A 10,320-nucleotide genomic window follows, 5' to 3' on the forward strand; every position below is an offset into this window, starting at 1 on the left:
TTTGTTAGGGACGGAGTTGTGATTTTCTTCTGTTTGGACCCCCAAACTGCCTGTATTTTCGGCCTAACAATTGAACTTAAATAATACTTAATTTCAATTCCTAAACCAAAGGCCCAGAGGATCGAGCAGCCCTCATGATAAATGCCCCCTCAACCCTTTAAAAGAAGTTAGAAAGCTCCTGCCATTCCTTTTCCAAGCCTTCCCAAATGTAGCATAATCACTTCTTACAAACATTTGTTGTTAAGCAAGAGCTGCTCATCCCTCATCTGACACTTTTACGCAACAAAAGTTCATCATTAAAAAAAACATTGTGGTATTATATTGTTAAAGACAAAAAAAAACGAAAAACTAACATGAAAGCACAAAAAAAAGGTCATAATTACGCAAAAACCCTAAAAAATAAAAATAAAGAATAATCATTGCATTGTTTTCCAAAGGCACCGCAAAAGTAAATTCAGGCAGCTTATTCTCCCTCGAAGAAACGCATAGAAAAAAAAAAAGGAATCAATTACAACTGAGGCATTAAAAACAGTTATGTTATTCCCAGAAAACAAAAATAACAGGGCATTTCCGCATATAAAAATACGACAACCATTTTCTTCCTACTCTTAAAGGCGCGTCTAGCCACACGATGCCATCTGAGTGCCGAAGAGGTGGTCGAGCAACGACAAAAGTTTCCTGCTATGAAGCAACTGCCATTGAGAGAACTTTCCGAGGCGAAGGTCCTGTTCAATGCCCAGCCGTCGGCGCACAGCCAAGGCACCTGGACATTCTAGAAGCAGATGGTGCAAGGTTTCCTGCGGGTTGATTGGCGTGCTTGTGGAGGGTGGCTGATCCTGCGGCAGCAGAGATCGCCTCCTGGCACTGCTGTTCCGATGCCGTGTGGCGTCTGGGTTGTGTGCGCAGCGACTTCTGTGCTGTGCGGTGCTTCTCCGTGTGGGGAAAACCATGTCACAGAAATCACATTTGAGCTCGGGAAGCGGTGGAGGATGTTCCGGATGAAATAACCGACAGTGACTGACGAGACCCGAGAATCCCGTCAATGTGGAATCACGGTGCGGACATTTCTCCTTCCGACGGCGTGTGAGGGTCCGTCTCCCTACTGGAGAGACGTCTTCCTCCCTCGCCGACGGGGGAACAGTGTCCGTCCCCGGTGCAGTTGGATCGTTGTTGGAGCGCATATATGCAGACTGTTCCGGTGAGATGTTGCAGAATCGGCATTGGTTCGTGCAATCTCCCACGGCCCAGTATAGTCGGCCCCAGAGCTCAGATCCCCCGCACCTTGCCCTTGCGAGGTGAACCAGTTCCTGACGGTGTAGAACTTCCTGAGTGATCAGGTCCTTACCGCTGAGATCGGATGGCCTTGTGCCGCAAAGCAAGTAGCGATGAGTGTCTTGACGAATGGTACTACGCCACTTGTTGGGGAGCTGGGTAGTCAAACATGTCGGCAGATCCGTATGCCATAAATGTGCGATCCCATGTTCCGTTTATTGTCCACTTTCCATAGTCTGCGTCGCATACTGATCCGCAAGCTCGGTAGCGTGTGCCCCACAATGTCCGTAACAAAACTACAGGCGCACGGACCAGCCAGCACACGCCAGTGTCAGGAGACGCTGCCAGATCCGATCCTCCGTCCAGTCTGTCTGACTGAGCGGGCCCTTGTTTAGAGCCGCTAGAAGAGACTGACTGTCTGTAACCACAAGCAGGGTTTTACGCCTGTGGCGGATGCGAGGAATCATCAGCTTCTCTAGGGCTAGAAGCAGTGCGCGGGATTCCGTCCTGTAGCTGCATGGGTGTGCACCGCAGTTTATGCTGGCCTTTTCTATTATCCCCGATGAGTTGAGGGATGAAAGCAGTATTCCAACCCCTGCTGACTTGGGAACGTCGACACCGCCATCGGTCGCAAGTATCCACGAACGATGGCTGTGCAGCGCCAGAGCCTCTTCGCTGACTCTGCGCCTTTCCCTTATCAGCTCTTCTTCGTCCGTTATTGAGAGTGGTCGATCGGAAGTTCCACACCGATGGTGACCCGGTGAGCGGAGGCCGCAAACCAGGGAGGAATGGAGCTGCGAAAGAACCGCTCTTCGCGTGGTGAGCTCCGGGTGATGCCGTAGTCCTTTGTGTATGCGTCTACGAAGGCATATAGCTCGTCCCGAGATAATGGCGAGATGCGGAAACCGGCGCGAGGCGGTGGCTCAGGCGGGGGTCTCCGCATCCAGTCCATCTGACATGCGCGTGTTTTCTCAAATATTGAGAGCCGTGCGCGCAGGCAGAGGACGTGGAGCGGCGGCATATTAGCCTCCAGTAGCGCGGATTCCGGGTTGACAGTGCTCGGAACTCCGCTGACAATGCGTGCCAGAGTTGCGTACGTCTTCTGCAACTCATTCTTCGCTGAATCCGTCGCTACTGCCCATATTAGCTCGCTGCCATAGCGTAATTTGGAAGCACCGTATCCAATGACGAACGTGCGTAGGTCATGTGGAGATGGTCCCGCCTCTTTGTGCGCTTTGCAGCGTAGCTGCGATATCCGTTGCGAAGTGGCAGCGCATTGCTTGGTGGCCGCCACATTTAGCGTCAGTCGTAGATCGAGATCCATGCCGAGAAGCTTCGTAGTTCGCGATGCCCCCATGGTCATGACTGGGATTTGACATCCAGCCACTACCAGGGGCCACCTTCCTTCACGATCATAATCTGACTCCGTGTGCGTGGAAAGTGTGAACCAAGCAGCTTCACACTTTGACGGGTTGATGGCCAGACCATTTTCCTGACTCCACGCATGCAGTTTTTGAAGAACCATGTTGGCAGTGGGAATGGCGTCTTCCCGGGACTGCCCCTTGACGATAATAGAGGTCGTCCGCATACATGTCTGCTGTGACACCCGCAAAGCTGTTCAGCAGATTGAGAAGTGGGTGTACGTAAAGGGAGAACAAATACGGTCCCAGTACGGACCCCTGAGGAACTCCTCGCAGCATGGGACGCCGATCGCTGTGTCTGTGGCCAACTCGTGTCTTCGCGTAGCGACCACATAGAAAGTTTCTAAGCCACCTTCTACAATTCACCCCCGGAATATTAGCCAGCAAGCGACTGAGGACTCGATGATCTATGGAGTCAAAGGCCTTGCTGAAATCAACCAACACCAGCAGGGTCCGATGGGGTCTGTAGTGGAGTTGATAGCCAACACCGCTCTTCTTGGGAAGGCTCACTTGGAAATAGTGATTTCTATTATGCTCCACTTCGTGTATCAGGTGTGCCAGCTGCATCGTCGTAGTACGCATACTACGATGTGCATACTGGTGGGGGTGTGGCGTCCACACCCAAAGCAATCTCTTCAGTACCATTTTCTCAGCAACCTTACTCACAATGGAGGTAAGGCTGATGGGTCGATATGACTCAAGCAGTTCCGGCGACTTACCGGGTTTTAAGGGCGGGACGATGGTAGCGCGTCTCCACTCAACCGGAATCGTACCGGTCGTCCAACTGTGGTTAATGCAACGAAGAAGGAATCGGAGCCCCTTTGACGAAATATGTCGCAGTGCCTCACTGTAGACTTCATCCGGTCCGGGGGCCTTGCCATACGGCGTATTACGTAGCGCAGCAAGCGGTTCTGTAATGATTAAAAGGTGCATCAAGAGGGGAGTGAAGATGAGCAACTAAACCAGATGTGGTGGCAGCTTCGTTTTTGTCCTGTGGCTCAGAACTAGATGAGAGTGAAGAACTTGAAGTAAATGTAGCGGCAGACTCGTTGTTGTTCTGCGGCTCGGAGCTAGAAGAAGCATTAATGTTCAAGGATGCACTCTGTCTGTTGATGCCTTTGGAAAACCTAACTGCCTTGTGAGAGGGGTGAAATGGAAGAAAGATGCGATTGAGAGCATTCGCTGCTCTCCTTGCTGTTTTATAAGTGTGTTGACCATCTCCCAATAACATTGATGTAGGAGATGGAAGTGATGCCTTTTTTCGTCCGGAAATGTATTTCCATGCGAGTGGCTCGCCTGGATTTAACTTGCTGATGCGACGTAGATACGTGTTGCGCAAGCGCTCTCGGAGTAGGAGGAAGAATTGACTCCTTGTCCGTTGCATTTCTGCCCCACGGTCGGGCGTCGGTAACTGTAGATAGCGGGCCTTGCTGTCCGTAGCAATCCGCTCGGCTTCCATGAGAGTGTCGTCCCAAAGCCTGGGACCGTCCTTGTGCATGCCGCGGGGGCAATGTCGTCGATACGAAGTTATAAGCGCTCTCGTGAAGGCCTTAATGCCGGTGGACTGCTTTTTATAGTCGTATGCCGGAAGTTGTGCGTCGAAGTCCTTGATGAATAAATCCCACTTGTACTTCCCCCAACTGTAGAAAAACTTAGGTGCCGAAGGGGGTGCCGAAGGTATGGTATCCTTAAATGCCTGATGCAGCGTGAATGTCAGCATATAATGATCGCTAAGCGGCGACACGGAAGCTGACCAATCCGACACAGTCAAATGCGTTGACCATGTCAGATCGATACAGGATCGTTCTCTTGTGCCACGGGCATACGTGATCTCACCAGGGGTGTTAACCAAGGTGAGTCCCGCATACGTGCACAGTTCTAAAAATTCTGCAGCAACCTCGCTTGGAGAAGACTCCAAGAATGGCTCCCACTGTGGGTGATGCATGTTGAAATCCCCGCACAGCAGGAGCGGCGACGAGGCTGGAAGGCAGTTTACTAACCGCCTGAAGGATTGCGTTACTTGCGGTGGTGGTCTCATATAGGCACTCGCTACAATAAGGTCACGGTTCTGGTCCAGAGCAACCTGGACCACCACCACTTCAAGGCTGGTGTCATGCTGGGGGATGGTGAGAGGTATACGCTTGGAGCGGAGAGTTTTCCGCACCAGCACCGCCACACCGCCTCCCTTGCCGATGCGCGACTGTGCATAGAGCACATAATCTCCAGTGTGCATGCTGGCGATCTGCTCGGACGACTTCCAAGTCTCCTGAATGGCTATTATGTCTGCTTCTTGCGCCATTAATGTTGCGAGTTTTGACGGCGTGAGGCAAGAAACGTTCATCTGGAGTACTGCTATGGGGCCTGGGTTCTGCTCAATGTCTCCGCTTAGCAGTAGCTTTTGTCGTTGCGCGTCACATACGGCACGCGAACGGCATGTATAGCGCTGATAAGCGCCGATGGATTTCAGCAGCGGAGAGAAATACCGCTCCGCGGGCAGCCATGTAAATGGCTCCGTCTGGTGCCCTTCCGACCCGTTTGTGCGGCGCCTCCTGCCTCTCCGCGCGCAGTGGATGGGCAGCAGGCGCTTAGCTTCCTCTCTAGCAAAGAGTACTAGACCCTGGCACCACGTTGAGGTGGCCGGCTGCGCCACGGGAGTGTTCATGTAGAGCCGAATCCCACTATCTCGTGTCAGTCGTCGTTTCCGCCGCTTATTGACAACGCATCTCAGAGAGCTTGCCATAGCACGAACAATGGTGATGATCGACCCAACAGTAATGACGAGGATAGCAACACGAAGCACCGCCGTACCCTCACCGGCCAAAGACACCAATACGCATGACGAAGGCAGTGCGGACAGCAGAGAAATCATCACTGCGTGGGTGCACACACCGCTACTGCCGCCACTTATGGTCGCCGTTGCTTGTGCCGCTGGGCAATGATGCGGAACAACCTCTTACACATCGTGGAAGGCACGAGTCGTGCTCTGTGTTTCTCTGCTTCTTTTTTTTTTGCCGCCCCGTGAGCCATCCTCTCACCATATCTGAGAAGTGCTCTTCTTTCTTCTTTCTGTTTTTTTATTTTGCTTAGCCACTTCATGCACATTCTCGTAAGTAACGTGTTTCTCCTATTGTTTTTTTTTTTTGCCCACACGCGGTGCCGGCCTCATTGCTGTGCGTCCCACGGACTGCACGAAAGGAGGATTGGAGGAGCAGGCCGGATGCCGCAATGAAGTGTGAAGGATGTTGTGTGGGCTGGTGGAACAGCACGATCTTTTTTTATTTGCTTTTTTTTCTCGGTGAAGGCATTATGTATACAGAAACACACGGTCGTTTTGTGCCGCATGGCACATGTAATAAAAGTCCTGCTGAATCAATTTTCACTAATTTTTTCTCCTTTTACTTTTTGGATTTCTTCTAGAGTTTCACTTTTTGTTGTTGTTTTTTCCCTTTTGGTAAGTCCCTGCGGCCCGTTTTATTATGTGCCGTGCCTACTTCAACTGGAAACTTCTCCGTGTCCCTCTGAGTGTCCCTCTGCTGGCTGTGCTGTTGAAATGCTCCCACAACTTTTTCTTTTCTGCTAGAGGCACCAATGGTTCGCGACGAGGATTGTTTTTGTTCCCCATTGCAATGGCACTAGGGTGACTGGGCGGCGACCTGTTGATTGCAATTGGAATTCGGCGGATGGTGTGCGCCGTGCCTCACTGTGAGTCGCGATGTTAATTTGTCAGGGCGGAGAGAGCTAAAGGGTTGAGCTGTGTAACTGGACGCACCCTGTTCCTCTCTTTGCGGCCGTGTGTGTGTTGTGCGCGAGGCTCTTTGTTGCGGTGCGACGTGGATGGCGTTTCTGCTGCGTGTGTCCTCGTGCGTGCGCTTAGCGGTGAGGTTCTCATCCCCATGTCTTTGGCATTGTGTGTGGGCGAGTGGAAGGAGCGGGGGAAGTGTGGGGAGCTGAGCGTGGGTGGCTGCCAACCCCGCCCCGCACATTGGAGAATTTTACGCGCATGGTACTTCTTGACAGCCACTCGCAGCACCGGGCCGTGGATGGAGAGGATGTGAGGGTCTGCTCCAACCCAAAGGAGGTTGATGAGATGCATTTCATGACGGCCAACCTGATCCGCGTGTGATTGCAGCGCATGGAGCACGTGCGCCAGTACGCGTTGGGCGTTGCGCTCATGATTGTGGAGGAGAGGCGGCACGACATTTTGGCGCTGTGTGTGTTCCGCGGCAGGGCATGCCGGCGATTGTGAGGGACGTGGAGGACACGGAGCTGTTTGACTGGGAAGAGGTGGCGGAATTTGCGGTGCAGCGGGAGCGCATGACGATCCCGAGGCCTGTGCTGGGAGGGGCACGTGTTGAAGTGAGCGTGGCGTGCCTGTGAGGGACTGAGGAGAGGGAATAACAGTAACAGTGACTGTGGGAGTGTGGGGAACGGTGCGAGGGCGAGGAGCGCTTCTCTTCTTTTGTTTTGTTTTGTTTTGATTGTTGTTGTTCAACCGCGCCCACCTAATTGTTGTGGTGGTGCGTGACTCTCATCGCTGGATGGGACGGTGCGATAGCAGTTTTGCCTCTGCCTTGCTTTTGCTCTGCGTTGACGAAGGGTTAGTTTGTGCTGAAGGCTGCACGCAAGTGACAGGAGTGATGGCGATGATGGCTGACCGTGTGCTGCTGGTGTGTGCCCTCTGCGTGCTGTGGTGCGGTGCCGGCGGTGGCTACGGGCTCCCTGCGGGTTACTGCGCTGATGGTGGATTGGACAACGCGAAGCCTGCAAAGGGAATGGATGGCGAAGTGGTGCTTATGAAGAGGGACTGCGTGACGAGTACCGCCTTCCGGGGAGTAGTAACGGCGGTACCGGCTGCTGAGGACGGCGATTTGAATTCACCTGGTGCTGGCGTTGGCACAGGCGGAAAGCGCAACAGTGATGCAGAAGAACCACCGGTCGTTGATGCAGAGAGCGGGCTGACTTCCAGCGGCAGTGGGGCCGCATCAACGGCTTCATCTCCTGCAGTTGCTGATAAAGACGGTGCCAGCAGAGCTCCTGTCTTGGGTGCTGTTGGTCCCAAACAGCAGCCCGCAGTTGTCTCCGGCGGCCAAGACGATTCTTCCTCTGGAGGACGTGAGGAAAAAGAAAGTGAGGAAGCAGGCTCAGAAAGCTGCGGCGAAGAGCCGTCAAGCCCGAAAGTGTGCCCTCAACCGCGACTTGTTGGTGTGGAGTTGACACCTCGCGCCATGGAAGAGAGGCGTGGACAGAAAGACAATGCGTCAGTTGCAAATAATCAGAGCGAGGAGAAACAACAGGAAGACGGAGTACCGCACGTGCCAGAGACAAGAGCGAGCGTGCAGACACTTCCAGCACCAGCGCCAGCAGAAGGGCATCCAGAAGATGCGACGGGGCCGTTCGGGGCCTCAGAAGAGCATGCGACTGCACCCAGTTCGAGTCTCACACGGGATGCGTTAAACGGCGACAGTCAAAGACAAACACCGCAGCCTCAAACAACCACTGGCATTAAGCAGACTGTGCCCGTGATACAGGGATTGTCAGAAGGTGTTCAGGAGAACCAGAAAAATGTGGAAGATGGAAAAAAAAGAAAACAGGTAGATTCGACTGGCAGCGCGCACAATGCAGAGCATGACTCTGCAGCTGAAACACATGAATTATCGACTGCCTCAAGCAATACTCGTTCTTCCGAAGCTCCGGGAAATGAACCTGCGTCAAAGTCGCTTTCTGGAAATTTGCGATCGTCCACGGCTGGAGCAGCAGAACAGGCAAAAGCACCGGCACAAGGAGGCGCAGAGCAGAAGACGGCACCGGAAGAAAAAGAAATATCCGAGGAATTGCCGCCAACAGCAGCAGAAGTAGAGGTACGAGGAGGTCCATCAGCACCGCCACCGAAACCACTGCCACAGAGCGCACTGCCATCCTCAAAGGAAGTTCCAGATACCATGCAGTCAACTGAAGATCCGCAGACAAAAGGCATTGAACCAGCAAAAGATGCAAGGCAGAATGCAATAACTGAGGGTCAGGCTGAAACAACCTCACCATCTTCTCCTGTGGATGATGCTGCCGCCAATGACGCTGACAAAAGCAATGCAGAGATTCCAAACGATGGTTCAGCAGTTCATGCTGGAGTACCGGAGGAGGAAGAACGTCAAGAACAAGTGGAAGAAAGTCACAAACAAACATCATTTACATCCACTGCCAAAAAATTTAATACAACGATTCAAGATAGTGACGGCAGCACCGCAGTCTCTCACACCACATCCCCTCTTTTAATTCTTATTTTTGTTGCGTATGCGGCTGCTGCGGTGGTGGCCGCGTGAGAGTGAGTGTGAGAGAGCCACGCACCGCCCGCACACACACTCTTCCTTCTCTCTGTGTGTGTGTCCCCTTGCATGGACTCTCGCCCTCACCTCACCCCACGAAGCACACACAATAATGTGCCCATTGTATATATGCATGCACACCCATGCAGGCCCGTTGGTGCTCTCTTTTGCACGACACGCACCGCTGCCGTCCTGCCTGGCTGCATGGGCGGAGCACCGTAACTGTTTCTGTTTTGTTTCTATTGCATTGAGTGGGCGACCTCTCTCTCTCTCCTCTCTGTGTGTGTGTTTTGCTTTACGGGAGTAATGAGAGTGTGTGTGCGCTGGTCGTCCCACGCTTCGGCTTTTTGTTTTGTTTTCCTTTTTGATTTTGTGGTTGAGTGCACCCATTCCGCGGCTGCGTGTGTGTGTGATGATATGAGTAATTTGCGTGTGTGCTATCTGCCTCTCTCTGCCGTTGCTTTCTTCAGACTCTCTTGTGGCGCACAGCTGCTCCGCAAGTATAGGCGCTGCCAAACACACAAGCACATGCACACACACATGCCGTGTTTAAAACGCTGAGAATGCACGCACGCACAGGATTGTGGCTGCGGAGGCCCTCGCGAGGGGGGAAAAAGCCTGCATTTTTTTTTTTTTTTGACATGTTGCTCGGTGTGTGCTGACGCGTGACGAATAACAACACGCCCCAATAAGCAGAAAAGAAGTAAAACAAAATGGCGCTGAGCGGCACACCGGTAAGCCAAAAATACGCAATCACCAATAAAAAAGCCGGCGATCACCCAGCAGGCACATCAAGCCTCCTAAAAACCAACCTGGAACAGACAAAAAAAAGAGACAATCGTAGAAAACAAAGATCCCCGCCCCCAAACAGGAAAAACATTAAAGAAAACGCGATTCTTTTTTTTGTCCTTACTGCCGGGGTTGGCCGCTGCAAGAAATAAAAAATGGTAGGGCGGTGGCCCCGGACGTTGGATACAGGACGACGTGTCGAATTATCCAAGTTTGCAGCGGCTGCCCCGGACGTTAGGATACAACACGACGAATCGTAGTAACCACGCTGCGGCTGCGGCCCCGTACGAGAGATATATGACGAACTTATCGTAGTAACCACGCTGCGGCGGCGCACCCTAAACATGTCGTTTTCGTTTTCCAGGGGACAACGCAAATGTGCTCGATTGTTCGAAGATCGAAATTAATACTTTACGTGAAAAGGGGTCGCGCGACCGCATTTTTATAGCTCAGTGGCAAACACGCTCACAATGTCATCCGGGGACGCGGGTTCGATTCCCGCAGAAGCCTAAGTTTTT

At 52.5% G+C, this 10,320-nt stretch overlaps 1 protein-coding gene and 1 pseudogene across 1 annotated transcript, besides 7 other annotated features; both read left to right on the top strand.

Annotated features, from left to right (window-relative positions):
• Window positions 1–917: part of a sequence feature (heterozygous, non-Esmeraldo-like haplotype) that runs on past the window's edge.
• Window positions 595–5,345: a mobile genetic element.
• Window positions 918–7,357: a sequence feature (areas not merged during assembly with more than two copies in the genome that could not be assigned to a particular haplotype).
• On the top strand, window positions 6,777–7,070 carry Tc00.1047053507063.315 (annotated as a pseudogene).
• Window positions 7,151–7,170: a microsatellite.
• Window positions 7,331–9,010, top strand: Tc00.1047053507063.340 (mucin-associated surface protein (MASP), putative; the record flags this gene model as incomplete). Its single annotated transcript, XM_814889.1, has 1 exon — window positions 7,331–9,010. One exon carries the CDS (start codon window positions 7,331–7,333, stop codon window positions 9,008–9,010), a length of 1,680 nt encoding a protein of 559 aa, XP_819982.1.
• Window positions 7,358–8,492: a sequence feature (heterozygous, non-Esmeraldo-like haplotype).
• Window positions 8,493–8,830: a sequence feature (areas merged during assembly that could not be assigned to a particular haplotype. This can correspond to areas where the two haplotypes were merged or to regions with more than two copies in the genome that were merged during assembly.).
• Window positions 8,831–10,320: part of a sequence feature (heterozygous, non-Esmeraldo-like haplotype) that runs on past the window's edge.

The sequence above is a fragment of the Trypanosoma cruzi genome, genomic scaffold (assembly GCF_000209065.1).
Source record: "Trypanosoma cruzi strain CL Brener 1047053517151 genomic scaffold, whole genome shotgun sequence".
Taxonomy (NCBI): domain Eukaryota; phylum Euglenozoa; class Kinetoplastea; order Trypanosomatida; family Trypanosomatidae; genus Trypanosoma; species Trypanosoma cruzi.